At 37.4% G+C, this 27,347-nt stretch overlaps 1 protein-coding gene across 1 annotated transcript in view; it reads right to left on the bottom strand.

Moving 5' to 3' along the window:
- Positions 1-7,180: 7,180 nt before the first annotated feature.
- LOC129775115 (uncharacterized) overlaps positions 7,181-27,347 on the bottom strand; it is a 109,155-nt gene continuing 88,988 nt past the window's right edge. Inside the window, exons 3-8 of the mRNA XM_055779398.1 lie at positions 11,692-11,750; positions 8,067-8,223; positions 7,815-7,995; positions 7,601-7,757; positions 7,387-7,538; positions 7,181-7,330 (exon numbers count right to left, since the gene is read on the bottom strand). Of these exons, the coding sequence (XP_055635373.1) occupies positions 7,322-7,330; positions 7,387-7,538; positions 7,601-7,757; positions 7,815-7,995; positions 8,067-8,223; positions 11,692-11,750 (715 nt within the window). The 3' untranslated portion in view covers positions 7,181-7,321. The remainder of the gene's footprint in view (positions 7,331-7,386; positions 7,539-7,600; positions 7,758-7,814; positions 7,996-8,066; positions 8,224-11,691; positions 11,751-27,347) is intronic.

The following is a 27,347-nucleotide window of genomic DNA, read 5'->3' as shown; positions in this document are numbered from 1 at the left end:
TGGTTCTGCTGTGTGCCGTTGAAGGTTGCTAAAACTAATTTTTGAGTATTTATTTTTTAGGTCAGCATTTATACGACGTCGCCCGCTATGCAGTCGGCTCCCCAGACTTTAATTGCCAACATGCACGCAAAAAAAAAGAAAGCTTCTTTCTATTCAGAGAATGTTTTCTTTGAACGAAACCAAGGATTATTTAATCAGACTTGCAAAATGTGCATGAACGATCTATAAACTTTTACTTAGCCGCGGCAATACATACACACACTCTTTACAGATACACGGGCCGAAGGTTGTGCAGTCCACTGATGATTCAACAAGAGCCAAAGGTTGTACCGCTCATGACAACTCTACACGAGCTGATGATTGCGCCGGCTAGTGATCATTCTATCCTGGATTCCTCGAGTCGAAAAAGACGCACCACGCTAGATATGGGGTGCAGATAGTGATCCCCGATTTTTGAAATTAATCGTTCATCAGCTAATCGAATAGTTTTCAGCAGTTTGTTATTCGATACGATTAATCGGCCCAAATAATCGATTAATCGATTAATCACCAAACTGAGAGAAATAATTAGTTGATTAACATTTCTCATTTGCTAGAAAGCCATATGGAATCAAAAAAGTGTTCATTCCGCCTGAAAATCAATTATTATCTTTTACTCACCCCTAAAGTCGTAAACGAAGTTCAATTTACGTTGGCGGCATTGAGCTTTTTTTTTCGAACTTAGGGGAGTGTCAAAGATAATGATTTGTTTTCAGGATAAAACTGCCGAGGCGGTACGTTTTTTTCTCTCTGAGTTTGGATCGATTAATCGACGTAAATTATTCGTTCGCTTCGATTATTGGTAATGCAGTATTCGTTCGATTAATAATCGATTTCTGTAGGAAGTATTCGATTAATCGATTAATCGAACGATTATCGGGGATCACTAGGTGCAGACTAGGGGGTCGTTGCTGATTAACGGTCAGCTGCATCCCAATAGGAAGTATCCCATGTCGGGCACACGTACAGAGCACTGAAGACTGCAACATCCCAATTATGAGAACACTTGTAATACTAACCTCGAGCCAACCGCGAGTAATCGGTTACATATTACTAACATAGTTGTAATCAAACATTGTCAAAATATTGAACTCCCGGCCCTGTTAGGCTGACGCCATATGAGCCTTAATAAAAATATATATATTTGGTGCATGAGCCTCTTAGTTCGTGCAATTTTTGAAATGCGAACTAAATTTCAAGTTCGTTTCTGTGAAAAAGTATTCTACGAAGAAATGTTTTGGGATGAATAATTTCTTTCCGTGTATGAAAAGAAACGAAACGAAATCACTGAATACTGCGACATCGGGTGATATGTTTGTACATGATGTTCTTGATTTATAAACATCGTGTTTGTTTTCACATGTCTATGTTTGTGTATCATTGTTCGTGTTGGGGATAGACACTCAACACTAGCGAGAATCATGTTCGAATTCAAACAAAAACATGGAATTTTCACATCGCGTGGACATGTGTAAGTGTTTTTCGGAAGACTGGACACGAGCCTTTTTTTTTAGCGATTGTCAAATTATGTGGGATCCAACGTGAACATTATTTTCGCACAACTAAGTATTCATGTAAAATCGCATATATGCTGGTGGAACTAATGCTTAGGGATGCCTCAATCTCACAATAGGTTACATGACGATCTTGCTTAATCATTTCGTGCACAGCATCGATGTTTTCTGGCACTACAGTCGATTTTGGACGACCTTCACGAAACTCGTCGGACAGCGAACTACGACCACGATTGAATTCACTATACCAGCGATACACAGTGGTTTTTTATGGAGCTTCATCGCCAAAAGTCAAATTAAGTTGATTGACGCACTCTTGTTGTGATAATCCACGTCGAAAGTCGTAAAAAATCTTCGCACGAAAATGTTCACGATTCAGTTCCATTTTTTTTGCCGAGACCAAACTTTCAACTAAATATAAAATAAACAAATAGCGTCCGTATGACAAAATGTTCTGAGTACGTATATCGTCAAAAATGTCAAACTTTACGATGGAACCGTCAGATGGACTCACATGACATCAGTGTTGCCAATTCCCGAAATATAAATAGTGACCCTCGTAACAGTGCAGAAGGATGTTTTTAGTATATCTTTTCGCTCCTAGCCGCGCAATGAAGCAAGATGTACTTCTGTTTAGCTCCCATCGGCGGGAAAAGAGTGCTATCAGCTAACGGCGAAGGTGAAAAGAAATAACGCTGATTGTGGCTCAACTGATTTCGCTCGAGGAGGAGAATGCTGTGCATATACCGGGAAGGAGATTACCAGATATAGAAGATCCGGATAGATCTGTTACAAGTAATTGGTTTTGCAGAAACGATAGAGCAAAAGGTGGTTGACAATGATTGCAACAGGTTCGTGTTTACTTTTCAAATTAGTTGTCTTTCGTGTTGCTAATTTGCCATATATTACAGGAAAGTAACCAGTTGGATGTTTTAATCAAAGTAAATCCTGAGCCTTGAATTTTATGTTTTTGACTTCCGTGTTACATGAAAAAAAGCGCGCAAAATGTTGTAATTCTAAACACCGTGGCCGTATTGCTGGTATTTGACATGTAAATTAGATTGAGTGTCGTTTCTCAAACGGAATGAATAAAATATGTAGCAGCTGGTATGGCATCTTCAATAATGTTGTTTCCTTCAGTTGTTTTCCTCAGCGAGTTGATATGAAGCCATAACCACACAACCAAACAAAAAGTAAATAAATCTGAAGGTACGTCTCGCTACTTGCCTCACGTCTTGTGATGCAAGTGTCAAGAACGAAACAGCTATCGTTTCAGCATCTTGGGTTTCAACAAGCGATTGGATCAAAGTCATAGATAATCTTCGATTTTTTTATGTTAGTTAATGCATATAGGTTATGAGTACTAACTTCCGGACATTTCTCATGCCTTGGATAATGGCGATGAAATCGATATCACATTAAGGTGATGGTGGAACGAAGCCATTGTACAGTGATAGACATTCGTTTAGCCGCACTTGAAAAAAACTTGAAACACTTACAAAATAACTGGGTAAATAATAAAGATATTCAGTGAACAAAAGTTTTCTAATCGCTCGATCGTAACAAAAATTGGTCTATCTGTGTGGTAAAAACGTACGGAATTTCTTTAAATAGTGCCAGAAATATGGGATATAACGACCAACAAATGGAAACACCAAAGTTACTTTGCGTCTTAAAGGTCGAATAAGACACGAAGCAACCAGGAAACGATGTCCTGCTCATACATTAGGGCAGAATCGGTTGTTCCAGTAACGAAGAGGCATATTGAATGAGGAATGAGTCACCAAACATCATGTGGAAGAAACTTCAAGGGAAGCCGAAACTGACCGCCACCCATAAGCAGAACCATCTCATTTTCGCTCGGCAATACATGGAATGGAAACTAGAATGGAGCAATGTTGTATTTTCCGGCGAAAAAAGTTCAATTTGGATGGTCCGGACTGTTACAGTTGCTATTGGTACAATTTAAGTCAACGGCATGTCGTGAGATTGAAGCGAAGCTTTGTGGGCGGGAGTTTGACAGTGTGCGGAGCCGTTTCCTATCACAGCAAGCTTCTCATTTGTTTTCATTTTCACCCGAATGAACTCCGAAAAGTATTTTCAATCACTGGAGGACGTTTTGATTGGCCATATTGAGAATAACGCTACCGAGGATGTCGTTTTTCCAGCAGGATTATGCATAGATCCACGTTTCCAAGAAATCGAAGGCATGGTTTGCCGAGAAGGACATTCCCCTTCTTGAATGACCTGCTGGCAGTCGATTGCAATCCCATAGAGTCCTATGGAGAATCTTGGCCGAGATGGTCTATGCAAACGGATGACAATTTGACAACATTTCCAGGCTCAAGGCAGTAATTCAGGAATGTTGGGCTATAATCAATATGGCAAAACTTTAAAAACTGTCTGACTCGATGCCAAATCGAGTTTTCAAAGTGATCCGAAATGGAGGTGGGCATACTAAATATTAGCTACCGATTGGACTCGAAATTTGCCGCACAAATTTTCTTTTATTGAAATTTTAGGATGCGGCTAAACGAATGTCCACCCTGATTCCACATATTTGAATTACTTAGAAAACAAAAAGTGAAATTATACTTTTTTTTAGAATGAATTCGATGAAAATAAACAATAATCGTCTTTTATGAGCAAAACTTTACAAATAATTGACTTATTTTTAAAAATATTGAGGAAAAATAGGGTGCGGCTAAACGAATTTCTACCACTGTAGTAGTATAGGTACAAACACGTTTTTTCATGAGGTAAGGGTCTGTCCACATACCACATGGATAGAAAAAGTACGATTTCAGGCACCCTCCTCCCCCTCCGTGGACAATCATAGACATTTTGTATACCTCACCCCTGCTGTCCACGTGGACATTTTTGCCATTTCTTTGAAAAAAAAGATTGAAAAAATAGTTGCGCCTAAATTCAAGTTTATGTTTGTTTGCATTCTTTATTCTACGCTTTTACATTAAAATGTAAAAAATTCAAACGTATCTAATAATAGCGGTTCCTTCTCAATTATTAAAACAACTTTGGGGAACAACAACCCGTTTGTTTTCTTCCAAATTCCTTTTACGTTGTGATCAAATTATAAAACATTACATTTAAGTTATAGCAAAACATCAAAACATGAATCTAGTCTCGGACATTTTCTATCATGTACCGACGCAAGCTGGTTGAGCTGTTTGAGTTTTCAAGAAAATCGGACAATGAATTCAAGCGCTTCGTTATTAGAATTCAATTATTGGAAATCATTGAAGAAAAACTGATTCTCGAAACAAGACAGCGAGTGTATAAAACTCGAAATGGATATTATCATGCCTTTGAGGATATAAACATGTTGTGTTGTGCTATGTAGTTTTCGCGAGTTCAACTCCATAATTGCCGCTCAATCTAATAAATGTAAGTCAGTGCCTAATATCTGATGCTGTTAACATAGCTGATCCGCAAAATTCATCATCCCATAAGGCCAGTTTATTATTGCAAAATCCTTCCTTGTCTGAGTCTCAATAATGAGTCCCCTCGCTTCATCTACCAATGGTTTTTTTCTCGTTCAAACTTCATAAATCTTGGGAAATAAAAAAGTTAATAACTCAACTGCAAAAAAGTTCCAATTTAAGTTCGCTATAGAATCCGATAGATGAGGTTCTGACCTAGAGACCTAGAGTCGATGTAGAGAAATCGATCAAATCACTTACACCCCTTTCATTCTAAGCCCCTCATATATTATTGAATACAGATATATATTTTTTTCAAAATGTTTACGTGGATGTAATCTGTACCCCCTCTCCCCTCACCGTGGACAAGCGTGGACATTATTGATTATTGACTTTGTTTTTGCATATCGGGGAGGGGTGAGGGAGGGAGATGAAAGAAGTGAGAGCCATTGTGGCAACCATTATCTAAACTATCACTAGGCAATTTAAGCTTCTAAAACGTAGCAGTTAGATGAAATTTCTCTAAAATGATGTGATAACATACGTTTCTGTATTTATTGTAAAAAAGACGCCAAAAATAATATTACACGTGCTTGTCAATGTTTCTCATATTCTATCTTTTTCCATAGATTTGCATCGATATTTACACTGTAAGAATGGTTTTTCGTATACTTTATTTTTTCCCAGATCTACTACAGATGAGAGGCAAATTATATTCTCATTTTTTAGAAAACTGTCAGAAAATAGCATCAACTAAATAACGATCGTATTGTAAATTGTATCTTATCCACCCTGGAAAGGCTGGGGCAAACAAAACAGTATGGCAGTCATGAAATCTGTGTTCATTACCACAGGACTCTTTCTCAAAAAAATCGTTGTTCTTTTTCTTTGAACTCCCATAGTGTTTAATGAATCATTTTATGATTTCAATATATTTTCAACTTCAGATTAAGAGAATTCCATAGGCCGCGGTAGAATAATTTTGAATTTTTGCTATGCCTTAAGTCTACGAATGGCCGCATTTCGAAACAAACTGAATTTTAATTGTTTATTTTTCTAGGATCGGTTCCGTTAAAAAAGTCAGTTGTGTGCCATCAAGTGGTTTTGAAAGTTTTCCCTATGTTTACAACGCTATGTTTAATCCTCGTTCCGGTTTTTGTATAATCCGTAAATGTCATTCCGTTTCCGAATTTATTTCACCTAAAATCTAAAACTTTTGATAGAATCACGAAGGTAAGATCGCTTCGCGATCGAATGTATATAAACCACAAACTAGGGATAAAATTAAAAAACAAACAACGCTCTATGGATGAACAGCCTTGTTAATGAGTAATGAAACGTTAATATTAAAATTCCTACTTGATGTCACACTCCCTGTCATGCCTCCATCTGTGATTTTGTTTTTTTTTGCTAGTTTACGTTATTTACACGAAACATTACGGCAATTTGCTTAAATACATTGTAAAAATAGAAAAAAAAACTATCTACTTGGTAGCTTCACTAAACCCTTTTTCTTACACATTCCACTGCTGTCAATATTAAAAACCTATCGTAGAAGTTTGCAGTAGAATTATCCCCATCTCCTATTATTAGAGAGATAATAATAATTTTTAGCTTAGTTTAAGGTAATTGATTTATTTGCTATGTTTCGGACATTCTCACTCTCACGTAGACGCCACAGTTTTGATTTGATTTCATTAAGTCAATTAAAATACCCTTATTTTGCATTTTCTTGAGCAAAATCCTTTTCTGAAATGCATGTGATGAATCCGTAGTACTAAATTAGGCGGATGTTCCAGGGCCTAGTACCATCTTCTAACTCACATTCATCCCATCAGGCAATTCATCTAGTAGAATTTCATTTTCCAGCTTTACTCAGTTGGAGTTCAGCGAACACAGCTCACAGTTGTTCTGGGGGCCACAGAGTCCCCCACAGGACGGTGGCATTTTGAATGCCAGAACACCAGCAGTTTGGAAATTGGCGTAATTGTTCCAACAGGCAGCGGCAGCGGCGGCTGCGGCCGGAACTTGCCACAGAGCGGCAGCATTCGAGGCCAGCTGCTGTTGTTGCTGTAGAGCAGCTTGTTGTTGCTGCTGCTGTTGCTGTTGTTGCTGTTGCTGCTGTTGTTGTGCCTGTTGTTGACTCTGTTGGTGATTGCTTTGATTCTGTGAATTATTCTGATTAGCCTGGGTTTGATTCGGTTGCTGAGTTGGTGGCTGCTGCTGTTGTGCTTGCTGCTGTTGTTGCTGTTGTTGCTGCTGGTTTTTCTTGGATTTTGCTCGGGAGGAACCTTTACTGCGGGTCACAGCACCTCCCTGGGTTTCTACTCACATGACCTATGGGAAACCGTAATCGTAAACAAGATGAACCGATGGAAATGTCACTAATTTACCTGAAGTATTTGGCTCGCCTCAAATGCGGTTCCGGGCAGAAGGATGACGGGAGTCGATACGTGACCAGCCTCAACACAAACCATGTTTGGGTATTCATCATCACCAAAGTCTTGACACTCCCGGGCTTTGTCCATCCACGGGTTCCACACAACTGCCAAAATATAGAGCAATTCAGTACTATGGGATCTTATGAAGTCGTCCGGGGGCACTTACCAGTATCAGGAAAATTATACTTTTGCAGCCGCATCTTTCGTCCGGACACCACGTTTGTGATAATGTGCTCCTGGGGTGTGTGTTGGTAGATTCGGTCCGTCCATTCGTTGATTGTCACTACATCACGGCCTTCCTGGTAAATAGCACCATCTCTAGTCTGCAATTGAAATCCCCCATAAGCATTGCGGTACTTGAATCAGAAGTAACTACCCACTTTATCGATAAATGTACACCCGTGTAGTCCGGTGATCTGACACCGTCGGACGTCAGGAACCTTTAGGTATGTGTGCAGCAGTAGATTGAAGGAGAATGTAAGATCCTTGCTGGGATTGTACACGCCGATGTGGAAATGCAGCTCCTTTTCCCGTAGAATCAAACGGTATGTGATACGAAACCTAGAAGCAATCAGAACGCGACCCGTATATGTATTCCGTTCAGCACTATCATCAGATTGACAATTACTCACGAATAGTTCCACATTGATCGTGTGATCTCGTTGTCCATAAGGCTGAACACGGCTTCCACATCGCCACTTGGCAAACGTTCTGGAGCGCGCTCGAGTGTCCATCTTACAACCCGCGCAAAGCCGTGCTGGGGGCCAAAGTTCCAGGGACCGAATTGTGCTGTAGATGAGTAGTAATTGTACATTGCTATTACTTGTTGTTCTAAAATTAGATAATATTAACGAGGCGACAACGAAAAAATCAGCGAGAATCCTGAACGAAAAGAAATAAGGCATTTGAGTAAAACAACCACTCTAGCAGAGACATACTGGAGAAACATTCATGTTGACCAGTGGTACTCAACCTTTTTTTCAGAAGGACCACAAACACGTGTTAGCCGTGGCGCCGTAAAAACATAAAGGAGGGTGGTATCCAAGACACCGCGAAGGAAAGAAAACGCAAATTTGAATAGATCTTAAAAAAATATGTACAGTTGATTGCTTGCTGTCTAGAACGTTACCGAAACACTGAACTCAATGAATATCCTAGTAGTTTTCCAGTATCTATTAGCAAAACAAAAGCCATCGCTGCGGAACAATTTGTCACCTCCAGTTTTCCACCGAAGATTCAATCATACACAACTAATCTTCAGATAACGGTATGGTTGTATATGAGGGGCTTAGAATGCAAGGGGTGTAAGTGACTTGATCGATTTCTCTTCATCAACTTTTTATTCAGTTAATAACTCAACTGCAAAAACGTTCCAATTTAAGTTTGCTATAGAATCCGATAGATGAGGTTCTGACCTACCTTTCACATTGTAAAAAACAGTTGGGAATGTATTTGCTGCGAAGTTATGACCAAAAGAGAGAGTCGATGTAGAGAAATCAATCAAATCACTTACACCCCTTTCATTCTAAGCCCCTCATACATTCTCTTCTTCTTCATTCTGCCCGTCAATGCTAGTTCTGCACTAAGCTTATTCTCAATCACTTACTAATCTTGGCTTCGATGGGCTTCCAACCATAGATTTTTATATTTTTGTGATTTCAATAGTTTGTATTCAAAGCTATTTCAGAGTAACAATGAGTAACAAACATCACTCGTACACCTTTTAGCTTCCGAAAGTGATTGTCATACCACTTCGTTCAGCTGGCAAAGAGGAATGAACGCTCAAACCCTTGCACCCTTAAGGTGAAGGTGGAAGGCTGCCACAATGGCGCTCATTTTTTGCATCTCCCTCCCTCACCCCTCGTCCGAAAATCAATAATTTTGCGAAACAGTGTGAAGTAATCAAGTAATATCAACCAAACTCTAATCGATTACTCACAGGATATTAAATTTTCATCTGCCGTCGAAATGTTTAGCGGAAAACGTCGGAAAACTCGAGCTAGTGCTCTGAAAGTTAAATTTTCATTTTTCCGCAATGATTTTGTTTGTATTGGTGAAAGCATCGTTATTTTTTCGACACTGGTGCCAGACAACATCATCGAAACAGCTGTAAAAACCACTCAATAAAATGTTATTCCTGAGTCATAGCGTTTCATGTCATATAATGTAAGTTTTAGCAACTTTAACATTGGTTAAAAAAGTTGTTATGCAGAGCTCGGAACACTGCCAGGGCTGTCTCTGGTGTCAAAAATAGTAAACGGAAAAGTATTACATTCAATCAAAATGCCTCGGCCAACGAAGAGAAGGGTTAATGCTCTCCAACGTGAATACGTGAAAAATACGATCAACTATGGAAAATATTAAGGAACTATCAACATCGAGTTACTGTGCGGAAGAACTTGTAATTACCAAAAGAGCCCCAATTCGCATGTGTTCTAAATTTGTTCATGTTACGCTCGCGTATAATCAGAATTTCACTTCGTATGCAAATACACCTTCTATATATACAGTAGAATCCGTTTATTATGACGTCTATATTGATCAACCGCCTATTATGACTTAATTACACAACGAAGGTTGGTTTTCATATATTCATTGTAAATTCATTGTAAAAAAAGTCGGATATAATGACTTCTTTCACAGTGACATTTCGCTTATTATGACCCATTTTTCAGAAATTATGTCCGGTTACAATGACCGACGTGATTCTTTACACCTTCGATAATATTCGTTGATTTCCGACGACGTTCGGGTCGTTTTATTTTGAGTGGGATCGTGATTTGCAGTAGAAGACGAAAAAGATTTTATTGCTGGTTGATAATTGCCCGGTGCATCCAAATGATACTGATTTAAACACTTGTTTTCCTTCCGCTGAATACAACATCAGCACTACAGCCAATAGATCAGGGAATAATACGATCACTTAGAAATAATTTTAGAAAAAACCGTATGCTCAAAACGATTAATGCAATTGTGATGATTATTGATGTCTGGCTAAAAATGTCACAAATTTACATTCACAACTGTCTCAAATATCCATGACGGCTTACCTGTTCAAACAGCGGAACATGAATCTGATGAAGAAGATGACGTCCTTTTATTGGAAGAGACGTTTAAGGCTGCTGAATTATTATCACGATTTGTTCATATTAAAAATGATAATTTCACCATAGCGATGTCTTCTATACACAATTGTATTAAAGACTGTCATTACAATAAAATAAAAATCAACAGCAGATAAAAATTGCAGATTTCTTATTTGAAAATGAAAAATACTCAGGTTAAGTCCTAAAAGGTCGATTTTCCGCCAAATTTTTTTTTCAATATAACACCAGATCTCGACGTTTTATGCATTTTTAAGTCATTTGACATCGAAAAAAAAATTCGATTTTATAAATTTCCTTCACTTCCCCCTTGGAAGATTTTCGAGAATGAAAAAATCAAAAGTTTGAGTGCTTTGAGACACCCCTAAATAATGTTCGATTGAGCTGAAATTTGGTACAAGTAATTTTTTTGGACCAATAAACAAAATGTACATGGTCGGTTTTTGAAATTCGATGATTTTTTTTTAAGTCCCAAATGGTTGATTTTCGGCCAAAATTTTTTTTTCGAGATGACACCAGATCTCGACGTTTCATGCATTTTCAAGTCATTTGGCATGGAAAAAAAATTTCGATTTTCCAAATTTCCTTGGATTTTCCCTCTTGGAAGATTTTCGAGGATGAAAAAAATCAAAACTTCGACCGCTTTAAGGCACCCCTAAATCATGTCCGATTGAGCGAAACTAATATATATATATATATATATATATATATATATATATATATATATATATATATATATATAAATATATATATAAAAAGATATAGCCTCCTTGGTCTCGAGTCCATGAAAACTATAAAAAACAAATTCAAAAAATAATCGCGAGAAAGAAATCCATTTTTCTAGCACGTGTAATATTTTAAGAAGGTTGGCTCATTGGCTTCAGTTTGATATATCGATCATCAGAATCGGTCCAGTAGTTCAGAAGTTAAGATTTATGAAAAACGGCATTTTCGGAAAAAAAACGGGGGAAAATATTTTTCAAACTTTGAAACAGAAAAAGAACACATCTCTGATTTTCGGATATTTAATGTTCAAGCTATGTTATGTTTGATTCAAACACATTTTGATATTCTCTCGATTCAAATGAATTTTTTGTACTCTCGACGCTTCTTGAAATTGGTTTGATTCGTTAAAATAGTAGAAATTACTTACGGAATACGAATGGAATGCCTCCTCGAATTGCCTTCTTCCCATCAAATACTGCTAATTTGCTGCAAAGAGAAGAGAAAAAAACACCATTAATACAATGTTTACTACGAGGTTAAAATTTATAATTGAGAATATTTTAAGTAAGCCAGTGCATTTAATTTTGAAAGTGAAAAAAGGAAATTTTCCAACAAAAATCCGGGTTTTTTTTAAATAAATTTAGTTATTAAAATTTGTTGCGTGAGCGTTTAATCTGAAAGACCCTGTACCACATTTATAAACTGTTGAACATGAATAATACCTCTTATACCTCTGTAAATATTGAATCTCAATTGACTGAAATCCTTATTTCTTGATTAATTAAAAATTAACCGGACTTTTTCGAAAAAATGATTTCATCTGTTGCTTGAGTTGGAAATGTTTGGTTCTGTCAAGATCGATCGTCGAGCGAACAGATATGTGATCGGACTGATCAATTCTCACGGTTATATTTTTATTCGTGATACGTGATGATAGAATTTTGGAGGCACCGTTCAACATTCTAGTATAAGAATAATTTTCACATTCCAGCTTGCCGTCTTTCATATTTGGGCAAAAAAACCATGTTCTTACCATTCGTTGACCTCCTATGAGTTTCTCTCTCGATTCATCTTATCTAGCTAACATAGATGAAATTGAAGCCTGGTCGCTTTAATTTCCAACGTCAGCTTCATTTCATCAACGCTAATAACAATGAAGAGAGACTAATTATTTCAGTTTTTTTAAGGTGACATTTTCGAAAAATTACCAACACAGAATGAGAAAATAATGTATATTCCCGTTACCATTATTTTTTTTTTTGTTTATTCTTTTTTTTACGAAGCGGGCAGTTTATCATAATCATAAAAAGTAAAAATGAAAAAAACAATATATAACATCTCTTCTAAATAATTACTCCTACAGCAAACTAATCATCGCTCCAGGGAGGAATCCGGGAAGCAGCGGAATTTACACAGAACAATCCCAGAAGAAGAGCCCAATCGAAAGCAACGAAAAGACAACAGAATTTGTCCGTACTCACTCCGAGCTCTTGGCTCGTTACTGGTCTACAGCTGCAGGACGCTAGCGAATAAAAAAAAGCACATCTTCGTCATCCTATCCCCAGAAATGATCACACATATTTTACCATCTTAGAAGTGTAACCACAAAAAACAAATCCAACTAAAATAAACAGTTAATGAGAATTAAAGAGAAACTCGTAATTATTACGGTGACGACCGGGCGGTGCTAGGTCACCTGGGAAGGGTTAACCCACATGTAGTAGAGTCAATGGGACGATAAAACGGCCATATCGGGGCACTTAGACGGTGAAGATATAGCGTGCCGCGCGGAAACGAAAAAAACGTCTATAACGAGGATGGAAACTTTGAGTAATGACGGTTTTTTCGGTAATTACGCTCAGTGCACGTACTCTGTAAAGTATGACGAACAAAGAACTCGTTTCAGAATAATAAAAGTGCAGCTGACTTCCAAGGGCGAATCTAAAAAAATAATAATTTATTGGATTATTAGAAACGCAACCAAGAAGCTTACATGATGAACAAACTCATCTGAGATGTAAAAAAAGTGATGTGACAGCTGTATGGGTGTGTATGCATCAAGCATTGGCCATCCATGTCTTGTTCTGTTGACTATACTCCATCTTCGACTGTTCAGGGTCATTGAGGGCAAGCAATTACTCGATAAAAGCCAATAATTCACCTGATGAGCTAAGAGTTACCCACGACGATTTGACGTTTTGTGGATGATCGGAACAATCGACGTTCGTCAATCCGCGCGATAGACAGCGCTCGTATGCGGTCCAACGGTACTTGATGATGGACTATCTGTGTGTTTTTTTTTAAAGGAATTCGTTCTTATCCAATTGTACAGACAATCTGCATGGCATAGAGAAAAAAAAACTATCATGCTTCTTGGCAGCCGGAATTGTGTTTGAGAATCACTTATTTTAATTGAATCAGCGAAGCGGAGCAATCTGTTGCCAATCTGGTGTCATTCCGAACCCTCAATTTCTCCTTTTTGGGTTCGTATACCGAACGTACATATACGCACATGACGCAGTGATAATTGGTTTCACGCGGTCCATTTTTATACATGTTGGCCTGATTTTTCCGATAGCTGTTATTATGATTAGGTTCAAGTTTCTGTAGAAGTACAGTAAAAGAGAAAAGCTGGACGAAAGACGCCACCCGTAACCACTCTTCAACGCTGCCCTCGTGGAGACCGATTTTTTTTCCTCCAACCTTTTCCTTTCCTAGGTCAACGTTAATTTATAACACATTTGAAATTGTCTAAGGAACAAAAAATCCGGGTATTTGGAGGAAATAATTGGGAGAATGCGTCGAATTGAACAGATGTATCGAGCAAGAGGTTAATAAGATGTTGCAAGTGAGATAATGGAGCGTATCGTTGTGGCACTAGGCATGCACTAGGCATGCTTACGGTAGAATAGAGGGCCGGGAATATCCATGAATATGTTGTGAATGTGAGTTTTCTTTGAATTGATTGACTGTAGTTAAAATTTCGAAAAAAAAGGATCTGCATGTTCTTGTAATTCACATATTCAAATAATTTTCTGGTGAAGTTGTTTTTCACGGAAGCTCTAGTATGAACTATAATGAACGATTTTTTAGTCGAACAAGTTAACTATTTTAAAACATGCAGATGGTTTTATACGGAACGACTTTCTCCTTTAAAGTTTGCAAGTGAAAATCAGTATAAAATGCACTACAAAGCGAAGCTTCGTGAAATCCACAAAGAATCATATTTTTTATATGCTTAACACATTAACTCTCCTGTACACCGCACAAAATCAAACTCGTATACTCACAGAATGTGGGTGTCTTTGTAATATTGCTATTGGTTATTTTAGGCGTTTTTTAATTAAATGAAAAAACTCCAGATAATATTTTTACTTCAACTTCATTCAGGTTTAATAGTCATTTAATTCAGCCACTTATTTGATTCTCGGTCTGTCAGACCGTATACGCGAGTATAGGAAGGTTAAACCTAACTGGATGAGAAAGACGAGAAACTGCTGGAAGAAGCAAAACCTTATTTTCAATTGAATACGATGACCGATGTCTTCATAGTCCCCTGACTATCCTCAGTTGAATATGACTTTGCTCGGTATGGTCGTCTTGTATTGAAATACATTCGAGTTTTGGTGCTTGGTTTCGTGCGTTCTTTGGGTGATTTCGCTGGTTCAGATCAATCAAAGAGAGTAACAACACCCAAGCTAACGTTGACAGAAAAGATATAGTTTTTGGCAGAAAAGATGCTTTTTTGCGTTAAAGCGTACAATGCACAAATAAAAGCAGTATATATTTAATCGATTCAAGCTATCAGTGTAAGGGTTCGTTTGGGTACCATGTTCGTTGTTTTCTTCATTGTTGAATTGTCACTTGTATCTACTCAAATTACACATCGGGCCCGTCACGATCCCACAATCTCCCAACTTTGTTGATGGTTCCGACCGAGAATGCGAGGAACACTTTCTCATAAACGTAAATTTTTGCGATGTCCTAATTTTTTCGTCACTGCACCAGTGTATGGTTCTGTGTGCGTGCTTTGTTGGACGCTTGTTTAGTCATGGTTTGTTTGTTCTGTACGAACGATTGCTAGACGAATGACGAAAGACGATGACGAATGATCAGTGTCAAGTCTGGTGGCCAGGGTTGCCACATTTAATTCTGTAAAATTTTCTGAATAAATGTGTATATCTGTATTTTAAGCCAAAAAAATCTGTATCGAAAAGTTAAGGGGAAAAAATTAAAATAAAACTTTATTTTCACTTTGAACTTATTTTCCTTATTTATGGGTTGTTAAAGTCGTGTCAATACAATAAAATGAATCATAGAAAAGTTGTTCGCCTCTGAATTTTATAATGTTTTTACATGGTTCTGTTGAACTTTGCCTTAAAAATTTCTTTCAACTTCATCCTTCAAGCTCCTTGAGCCGATACATAGTTCTCCACTTTCAAAATAGAGTCCATAATTGAGGGAGCTGATCGATTTCCGAACTTTGTTTTGTTGGCACTGTGAAGCAAAAATATTCGCTCAACAAAGGCCGATGAATGTCGTCAAAAATGTCTTACAAACGACCTTAGCAATGGATACAAAACATTTCCATTACGCCTTTTGACATCCAACAGCTGGACCAAGTTATATACGAATCACTCAATTTTTGCCCAATGAGATTCGATTTGAGTAGCCTGAATTCGTTATCCAAACCTTGTATATTACCCACTTCAACGAATTGAGGTAATTGGCGCATCAAATCATTAAGGTTTTGTTGCTTGACGAAATTTAAAGGTTTTATCAAGGCCGCACTTATGTTTCACCACTTTAATATAGAAGTCACGACAAATCGATTTGAACATCAATTTTCTAGCTGCAGTCCAAAACTTTCCAATAGTACGGTAAAGAAACAGGTGTTGGTACGGTAAAGAAACAGGTGGTGATCCGCGGTGCGGTTTATCCGCGAAAGCGAGTTCCATAGTAATTCTATGGAATTTCCAGGAATTTATCATTGAGTGGTTAGCTTTTGCGCTTTTGTTTTGGTCATGGTCTTCACATTATTTGACCTCTGGTGTACACGACCTTACAGATAAATAGTTTAATAATTCCTGTATTGATAAAACATAGTTATCATGCTGAAAAATCATTTTATTTCGTGTTCACATCTCTTTTACTTGTCATTACTTGCGTTATCCGCGATTTTCGTGATCCGCGGTGAGCTAGCCAGACTATTCCGCGGATAATCGGGGTTCTACTGTAGTTAGGATATGTGGAAATATGGTGATGGTGGAAAAAATATATAACCGCCTGTTGCCGAGTGTGTGTCGAATACAAAAAGGATCGCCGGGATAGCGTTCGTGATGAATACTCAATGCAATGCGTTGACATAAAGGAACAAATGACGACATGTGGCCAGCTTGTATATTGTTCTCGTGAAATAAAAAATGGATTAACGATCAACCAGCTTCAACTGCTTCTACAAAACAAGACAAAGAAGTTATTTATAAAATTTTGAAGCATTCCAAAATAATATCCAAAGTAATGGGTCTTTTAAGGACTTTTGTCGTTCTTTATAATAAAACGCAGATTTTTTGAGATATTGAGTTCAAATTAATTGTGGTTGTAGTTCAACTGTTACATTTCAAGAATGAAATTCGACCCAATTTTCCATTACTCGGCCACACATTTCGATTGGAATGTTGCGAATTTCGCGTTGGAGGTTGTCAAAATCGCATGAACGAGGTGGCCAATAGACAGGCCCATTTCTCGAAATAACACGTTTACCAAATTTACTTTCCAATAAATCCATTGTAACTTGCGCTGTGTAGCAAGTGGCACAATCTTATTGAAACCACATATTATTGATGTTAAGATCTTACAATTCTGACCATAATTAGTTTTCCAACATGCCACGATAGTGCAGCCCATTGACAATAACCTGACAGTCGTTCTCATCGATAAAGATTTCAATTCAATCACTCCAACCAATATTTTTTTGCGGATCCAATGGTGTTTGTTAAATCAGATGTGGGTTTGCACCTGACCAATAATCCATATTTCGCTCATTGACAAAGCCATTTAGCCAGAAATGAGCCTCATCGCTGAACAGTCTTCAGAAAACATACACTGTGCTGCATTTGAGTTTAATATTCATCAGCGCGCTTTCATAAGGAACACGTACTTGGTACGAAGTGTAATAAAATCATGAACACGATAGCGCAAAATTCAGATACTAAACATCGCTTCTCACTTTTGTGATGCGCGCCTTATTTTATACACACACATCAAATTCTAGCGGCCGTTTTTTCTTCGCTAGTTATAAGCAAAGCTTAAAAACAACAGCGCGCCTCCATACCAACCGTGTGCGCTTGTGTGAAGAAAAATAACTCAACAGAGAAAGCGAACCAGATTCGAACGCGGTGTAAAACAGGTATAGAAATACGGTGCAAAGCACGGCGCTACACTCGGTGCAAAAACTGTGTTTCGGAGCATGCTCATTCGCCAGATCGCATGTGTATTTATTCATTAGTCGTCAATCTATTCATACCTATACATTCTTAATACTATTTAATACTACTTACTTAAAGCTAAAGAAAGGTAGCTGGATTAGTAATTCAATCCATTTAATTTGAAAGACGTATTTAACAAGTCACAGAATCGAAAGATTTATTTGTTTATTTTTTTTATTTAGTCACACCAGCGTAAACTATATATGTTGCTCATAATAATGACGGTAAACTTAACTATATTTCATTCTATTCAGATAATAGGTGTTTAAGCATTGACCTTGACATGGTTACATCAATTATTTCACTGTATTCGTTACAGAGGCCCATCATACGATTGAGAGAACTATATATGTAGTAATTTGTAGTAATTTGTGTCAGATGCCTAGTTGGTGCGTAAAAATTTAGGTTTCTTAAAAATTTTTCTGAGTCCACTCGTTGTGATATTATGACAAAAATAAATAGAAGCATAGTTGCGACGTTTTTTAAGCTTTTCATATTGATAAGCATGCAACGTGCTTCATATGGAGGGAGATGAAATGAAGACCAGCCTAGTTTACGAAGAGCAAATAATAAAAAAAAAGTACATATTCAATTCTGTCTTCGTGTGAAGTTATGTAGGGGGACCATACAATGCTACAATACTCGAAAATTGATCTAACGTATGTTGTGTACAATGTTTTTATTTTGTACGGAACTTTGAAATGGTAGCTAAATTGTTTGATAAAACTCAACATATTATTTGCTCTATGGGTGATTGTATTATAATGATCAACGAAGATGTAAAAGATGTATACAAGAAGTAAGAGCTCAACTGATTACAAAAAACTTATTACACATCAGCACCGCGTTCATTCTGAAGACTGTCGCTGAAAATGATTTTGTGATGAAAATAATTATTATTTTCCGGATTCGCCAGAGCCCGGTCGGAGAAGTTTCGACGCTTCATATAGTCAAGTGGGTTTAGTTCTTGAGTCAATCAGGATGTAACATTTCCAATTCTTGAGAACGACGTGTAATTGACTGATTCGGGTCATTTCGGATAGTTTCACTTGCGGCTGCGATATTCTCGATGCTCAGCGAAAATATAGTCTCAAATTTGGTCACTAAACTATACACAGCCTATCGGCTGGGACATTTATTACGGCCGAAAATTGAAGCAAGCGCTCTTAACGTTGCAACCAACGGCTCCAAATTCCGGGTGTAATTTTTAACAATTATTAAATGTTGCTCGTTCGTGTACTTCACAATGATAAGAATGTTGATTTTGATTAACGTCAAGTTGCTAGTGGATGTTCGTTTAGCATAGTCCTACGTCAAAAATGGGATCGTGTATTGGACGTAACCTCCTATAATTTTTGATATTTTTCCCCTGAAAGTGTCATAAAAATCCATTATTTTGAGCCCTCAACATTTTCATTGCATCAAAGCTCCGGTTATAGTTAATACAGTTAATACAAATGGCCAGTCTTTGAAATGAAGATAGTTGTTATATCCTACACTACATACCTCAATTCAACCGATTTCTTACATATCTCTGGAAACTCAGAAAAAATGAGTGGTTCTATAGTTGTGAAACGCAGTGTACTACTTGGGATGAAAAGTCCCGGTATTTTTAATGAAAACAATCGTTTTTTTGGGCAAAGCTGTATTTATTTCTCAACATAGTTTCCTTCGACAATATGACACTTAAACGACTGTAGTTTGTGAACAAAAAAAAATGCCATGAAACTTCACACAACTGTGTCGAGGTAATAAGCTGAATTGATTTTCACACCTTTATCAATGAAAATAAAAGGAAATTTTCCTCATCAACATATTACTCCCCAAAACATGACTGACATTTTATGTTGATATCGTGACACGTTCTGCTTATGGACAATACTTGCATTCTATACGCGTTCACTCTGAGTCGCATATCTCGCCGCAGGAGTAATCGGAGGGATTCTTGACTGACATTGAGGTTCCTAGCCAACTTCAGAGCAAATTGAGCAGGAATGTGGCGAAGTCGATCACGTACAATCTTTTCTAACTTTGGTGTTCGATCTGTCCGGTCTGTACATACCTATCTATGGTACGGAAAACAAATTTTCTGTTGATTCCGAGGTGGTTGAGGTGTCTAAAAATATTTTCAGTTTCAAAAACTTGCGAATATCCAGCAATAACAATTAATCTGTGCCCGTTCATCTTCGCAAACAAAATGTAAACAAAATGCATATGGATGCAACACTGATAACGATGACCCTTTCATTTGACATGCAGATGGCAGCATTCGTATCATATTAAGAGGTTATTGGCAATCCAACAATATTAATATTGTGACCGAACTTTTTATCACGGTGTATATGGAATTCTTATCTTTTATTAGTATAGCAGAAAGATGTGTAGTCTAATTCAATTCAATTCAAAAAGAGGTTTTACGTTGTCGAAGGCAGACGTTGATTCAATATAAAATACCGAACAGATGCCTTACAGATCTCATTGGGAAATGTGGGCTATATGTCAGATCAAATTTTCGGTCTCAGAAAACTGTGGTTATTTCATCATCTTGAACACCTAACATCAAATAAACGAATTGACGTGAGTTCAGTCCTCCGACTGCGAAACGTGTAGGAATCCAGAAATCGTTCAATTTAAAATTGACTTTAGTTTTTGTTTTGAATAATCAATTTTGTTGTAGGTCCAAATTAGTGAAATAATAAACTTAGAGTAGACCCAGTTTTTTTACGCAGACTTTCCAATTAACGCAGTTTTTTATGCGGATTTTCGATTTTCCGTTTACCTGAACAATATCACATCTCTCTCTCTCTCAGCTCACATTTGAGGGGCTTAGAATGAAAGTGGTGTAAGTGATTTGATCGATTTCTCTACATCGACTCTCTCTTTTGGTCATAACTTAGCTGCAAACTCATTCTGTAATCAACAATGTGGAAGATAGTTCAAAACCTCATCTATAGGATTCTATAGCAAACTCAAATTGGAACGTTTTTGTAATTGAGTTATTAACTAAAGAAAAAGTTGATGAAGAGAAATCGATCAAGTCACTTACACCCCTTGCATTCTAAGCCCCTCATTTCTTCTTCATGCTCCCTCAGAGCTTATGACGGTAATCAGTGCTTGTGAAGGAACTTAGCGCTCATGACGGAAACTAGTGCCGCACTCTTTCACGATGCTTACGTAGATTTTAGGTGACCTTGTTTTTAGACGCGAATTTTCCAATTAACGCGGTTTTTTACGCGGATTTTCGAATTAACGCGATTTTTTTACGCGGATTCTCCAATTAACACGGTTTTTTAAGCGGTTTTTTAACGAGGTACGTATCCTCCGCGTAAAAAAAACCTGGGTGTATTACTGCTCCCTTTTGGGTAAGTTAGAAATTAGAAATCGTTTTCCATCTTTTTCGCGTGGCTTAAAAATTCCTCGAAATAATCTGTGGATTAACACTAAACCTACCACGAGATGACCCATTTTCAACTTTTAGTCTAAATTTTCTTGCAAATTACATTGTCACAACATAATTTGCCTACACTAGTATCCCGAATTCACAATTCAGAGATGGGATTCATGAATTAGAAGATCACGGGATCAAATGAATTGAAGTTCAGAGAGTTCATAGGATCAGAATAATGAAATGTATGTCAGGCCATAGAACGTGTTTTTTTCTTATCGAACCCAAAAACTATCGAGCTATGCGGATTTCTAGAGATACCGACTCGTACAACATTTAAAAAGCGATTACGATTCCTGCTGTGAGAATTCAACACTTCCTATTCAAACCAGTTCTGTGAACTCTCCACCACCCTTGTGAAACATACAAAAAAATCAATAAATTTGCATATTACTTTGTTACACCGAATTGCGGCACAATGCGCAAAAAAAACTGAAACTCAGATTTAAAAGAGGCCTATTCTAATCACCGCCCTTATCAGCGAACACTGTTGCTATTGATATTACTACTGTTATGTTTAGGCAGCATTCAATACGTTCAACAGAACTGGAGAGCCGTACGAAGAAGGGAACCCAATTAAAAAAGGGTTCACTTTGTTCGGTACTATAAAATCCGAGGGAAAAAGTGCTCAGTCGACGTCTACCGTCATTTTGGGATGAGCAAAAAAAAAAGAACGGTTTAAATATTTTTCGTTCATTTTTCCGCTCATCGTACAACCTAAACAAAGCCATTGAATTTCAAATCATTAATAAATCATTAGGGAAAGCAAAATCATTCACCGATGGGTGTTTGAAAGGGTGCGGCGCCATAATTAGTAGCAAACAAGTGTATGTGTCGATTAGAATTGGGATGGAATGGAATGATTGAGAATTAATTCCCCAATAATCAATAAACCCTTTAAATCGATGGTAGACAGGTTCGTTAGGTTTGTGGACATAATGACATCATAAAAAATATTTCAATTATATACCAGCGTCGAAGTTTTCCCATTTCCATGCCTTCGATCCACTTGAGAATTGAATGTAATTTTTGTACTTTATCAATCAACTTGTCAGATGAACAGTTTGTGATTCTTCATCATTCCATCACATCTAAATAAAATTCGTCCGCAGTAATATTTCCGCTAGGCGCCCGAAAAGATCAGAAGCGACGGAAAATCACGTGCCACCGCATGCAAACGTTGACTGTTATCGGTTGCAAATAGAAGCGATGAGCAAAAAAGTAACACACAAATATCTGTCATATGGTAGGATGCAAAAATCGCATCATGGTCAGTAACGCAGATAACTGCTGCGATAACACCCAATGGATGGTTGGTCTTGTACAGGAATGAAAGAGAACCCTAGTGCTACCACCCACACCCACTCAGACCAGCTGCTTTGTTGTAAGCACATCGGAAGGTCGCCCAGCAGTAAGTACCCGAAGCGCCGGCAGACGACTGCACTGGCAACAGGGAGTGTGTGGCAAGAGCAACAAAACAGCATGTTGGGGGGCACGACGTCGAGCCGCTGCCGCTCTCAGCCCCCATAGTGCCAAGTCAGAAGGGAAGAAACATGTGGTCGGTCTGCCGTTCGCCAGGTTGGCTGACTGGCTGTCTCGCTGTCGACTTGTGGCAGTGTAGTGGTAAGTTTGTATAGAAAGTGTATAGAAAAAGCAAGCGCTAAAAAAGTTAATGGCATTCGTAATCGAGGCACGGAACACTCGGGCGCCTGTGAGGAGCAACACGGCGAGGGCTGGTGGGGGTGGCGTTGTCGGAGGTTAAAGGAGAGGCCACATGGCAAGCAAGACATCAGACCATCAGGAGCGAAACTCCCGTCAGCCAGAGAGAGAAAGAGAGTAAAGCATGCAAAGAACATTATTTATGAGAGAAGCCTAGAATCGCGTGCATAAAAACAGAGAGCGGCGAAAATGGTAGAAAGCGTTTTTCTGCACGAGGTTTAAGCGGCAATAACACACGACTCCGCTGCTCTGCAAACGGAGCTCGAAGCAACCCGAGCAGACCCTCACGAATACCAACACATGGACACGGATGGTAAATTGGGCACTACATAGAGAGAGAGAGCGAACAGCGGATAAAAGGTCGGTGTTGGGAGGTTGCAGCGGGAGGATAGCATGCAAAAGAAAACCGGCGTGAAAAAACGTCAGCTCGCAATGCACGTATACAGCAAGGAAAGCTCCTCAATCGAATCATGCTTGATAGTAGAAGCAAAAATGGCAAAACGTGACATAGGATTGTGTGTGCAAACGAAGAAAAATGCACATTGGGTATAGCTGTTTTCAAAATGGCAAACTTCGTTCCAGTAGGAATAATATTTTTTGCTTTGTAATATTGATAATATTGCAAAAATGGTAAATTTTACCCTATTCACTTACAGTCACTCACGGTCAAGTTACAGTTACACTAATGATTCGTTATTTTGAAGTTAAAAAGTTATTCTGGGGTTAAAAATTGAAAAAAATTAAAGCAACTTTCATTCACCATAAAATCCAGTCTACTACATGGGCTGAAAATTCTCGGGGTTTAACTAAAAATGAACAAGATTCAATCCGAGAGGTTCATCTGTCACTAGCTTATGTATGAAAATCCATGACGTTTCGTTTTCTTGCTCACTAACTACAGTTGTTTAAGTGTCACTACCTGCGCATTCGTATAGAAAATGGAAAAAAGAGGAATATCGTATTTTGATCAAACGTGGTTTTTTGATGAGAAAAACTCCTGAACAATCAACAGTTTATCGGTGGTTTAGTGAATTTTAAATGGGCCGTAAAGGCACCGCAGAGGCACCTCGATTTGGAAGCCCAAAAGAGGCTACGAATCCAGATATCGTAAAACAAGTGCGTCGACTTGTTTTGAACGATCGTAAAGTGAAGTTACGCGAATTAGCTGAGGCCGTAGTCATTGCAAAAGAACGAGTGGGATATATTTTCGCAGGAGCTGAGGCATATTTCGTTTCGTACTACAGAAAGGGAATCGAAGTGTTGGAAACTCGCTATACCAAGTGTATAGCCCTCGAAGGAAACTATGTTGAGGAATAAATGCAGCTTTGTCCAAAAAAACGATTGTTGTCATTAAAAATCCCGGGAATTTTCAGCCCATGTAGTAAAAAATGGAACGGTTGCATTTTCACTTCATATTTAAAAAAAATAAACAAAAACCGCTGACGTGACGAGATTGCTTTATTCCAAGTGTGGAAATTAAAAGTGTCCGGTTGAAGTTTCATATATTGCTAGCAGAGTTGTACGTATTTCTTCGATTTGATATTAAAACTCAAACATAATATGTTAGTGTCATTCTACAAAAACCAAGGTAACTAAGTCGTTCAGCGTAGTAAAAAATTTCGAGTTTCGTTTCGCTTAATGCCTTTTTGACGTAGGACTACGTCCTTCATTTCTGTACTGGGTTGTTAATTAAATGTTTCGAAAACGAGAGCGTTACTTCACATCATTCAAAAGATACAAGGGTTACGAGCAGTGGCGTAGTGAGGGTAGATAGCGCCCCCGGCAAACTATGAAAATGGCGCCCCAAAAATACCCCTTTAAGTAGTTTGTTCAGAAGGGTAGAATATCATTCGCTTATTCTCTAGATAAATCTTTGCCTTGCGTGCTTTCGCTGAAGCAAAAAATACCGATCGAATGAATTGCCAAGCCATTGAGTCGGCCTTGGCTTATTTTAGAACGCAGATAACTTTAAATCAATTTAAGTTTGCTGAAACTGCGTTCGCACGATATCAATGTAACTGGAAGCGTCAGTAAAATTCGTAGCGCCGTCTCGATGTTAGGACAAAATGATTCGAGAGAATATCTGAGAATAATGTTCAAGGTCTTCATCTGCGTCTTCAATACTTCCACCTCTGATACAAGTCCTTCTGTTCAACATTTGAAGAATACTTCCGCCCGAAATTTGACGCAAACTGCTTCAATTGATCCATGCTTATAAATGTTAGTCAGTCTCTCATTATAAATGAAAAATCTGATGCTATATCCGCTATAGCAGGAGTGGCCAATCTTTTCACCACCACGTGCGCATTTTTTTTCAAAGGCAGACTGCGGACTACTAATACAATATGTTTTTAAGTGACCGTTAATAAGTAGTATTTGATTGTAAAATGTTGTTTTGGGTAGCGAGAATAATAATTTCTTCTCAAAAACTAGTTAGTCGTAACAACAGATTCTTGTATTTTTTATGTTTTTATTTTTACTGCGAACAATTTTACTTTGAACACATTTTATCCTGAAAGTTTGTTTTGTATCTGATAAAGCGCTGGAAACATTAGCTTGTATATTTTCGACATGTTTTTCATATTTTTGTTCAAATGCACTCATTTTTTTTGCAAACAAGCTGTCAATCAGTTATCTGTCAAAAAAGGGCGATGTTTTGTTTCTATTGCATTTATAGTAGAAAGTATTGTTTTGGGGTAATTTATCTCCGAAAAAAGTTATCAACAACACATTTCGTCGCAAAGTAAATTCCAATAAGTACAGTAAATATATTTTTCATATTGAAATACTTTTGAATTGATTTTAAAAATATATCACTGTTAAAATTAAAGATTTCATTATCAATTAATGCTTTTTAATTTCATTGATATTTCTTCTATGTTGATTCCATCATCAAACGGAAATGACATGAATTATATTATTTTTGAAATATCTTCAAATCTTCTGTCGAACTCATTCCGTAACAAAGAAATTTTTTCTGCATAACGATCATATTCATGTGTTCTAACCTGTTGATTTAGTCGCAATTGCTTCACTATGACGACACGATGAGAAACGAGATCATGCACACACTTTAATCATTTATTCAGGATATGATTTCTTAGCAGTTGCTATTATTTCTTGAAAAAATACTTGGCACTTCGGGGTGTAATAATAATTCTCCGATATTTGATTCACAATTCTCTTGTTCTGAATCCGCGTTTCTGTAAACTGCTTCCTATACGTTAACTATTTTAACTAACTATATTGACTATTTTGTGCCAAATTCTTCACATCATCGGATATCAATATTTTTGCGCACAGTATTTACTGATAGATACATGGTAGTTGATAAAATTTGGAATATTATCATCAATTTTGCAATGATTCAGAAATCCATTATGACTTCCAATAGAGCAAAGGACTGCATCAGTCGTAATCGATACAAATTTTTGTATTGGAAACCATGTTTTAGTGACGAAGGACTTGAACGAGTTGTATGCATATATATTTAGACATGTCGTTCCTTCATTAATACAAAATTCTTAAACTGTTTCTTTATTAGACATATCCTGCAAACACATCCTTATGGATACACATAACTATGCGGTATCAGTTGATTCGTCGAGTTGTAAGAATAGCAACCGAAATTCATCAATACTTTCCATCAGAATCTCATCCATTTTTTTTCTTTTGGCTTCTGTTCTACGTATAATTGTGTTTCTTGACAGCGACTTCTTTTTCAATCAAAGCAATTATTTCAGATTTATTTTTAAAATTTTCAAACAATACTCTCCTGATGCAATAAAACTCTTTACACAGTCTTCAAAAAGCTTCTTATGCTTTAATAAAATTTCATTTAGTTCAAATAATGCAATTGTGCCTGTTTTCGATTTCGAATTCGATCTTTTGGAATTCGATTCATTTGGAGTCAATGATAGTTTCTTCTTATTTTAATATTTTTGGGAACGACTCCTTTTGTACATGACGGATTTTAGAAACGCGTAAATATCAGGTGACTAGAAAAAGCAACACGGGCGACCAGTTCTGCGCTATAGTTTCTCCACGCTGTTTCAACTGTATGCACAGTATGCGTTCTTATACTACAGCTTAAGGTCGAAAAATCTTTTTTTTTTGCATTTTTGGGAAGTTTATGTCCACAGAAATGTTGTACTAAAAGTTTTTTGCGATATTTGAGTTCGTTGGAAAGTTTCAGCCAAAAGTATGAGATCACCTCAAGGGATATAGTATTGCTGTACGAATTTTTAAACGCGTTTTTCTGAAAACCATGTTTTTCAGCTGGTGGTATCTCAGGATCTACTCGACCGATTTGAATGAATTTTTTTTTCAGAACGTAAAAATGGTTTATCTAAAGCGTTTCATAGCCGTTTTTTCATATTTATTTTTTTTATTTTTAATGAGCTTTCAAACACCGATTTATTATGAAAAATA

This window comes from Toxorhynchites rutilus, chromosome 3 (genome assembly GCF_029784135.1).
Source record: "Toxorhynchites rutilus septentrionalis strain SRP chromosome 3, ASM2978413v1, whole genome shotgun sequence".
Classification (NCBI taxonomy): Eukaryota; Metazoa; Arthropoda; class Insecta; order Diptera; family Culicidae; genus Toxorhynchites; species Toxorhynchites rutilus.
This window is presented reverse-complemented; position numbering and strand designations above follow the sequence as displayed.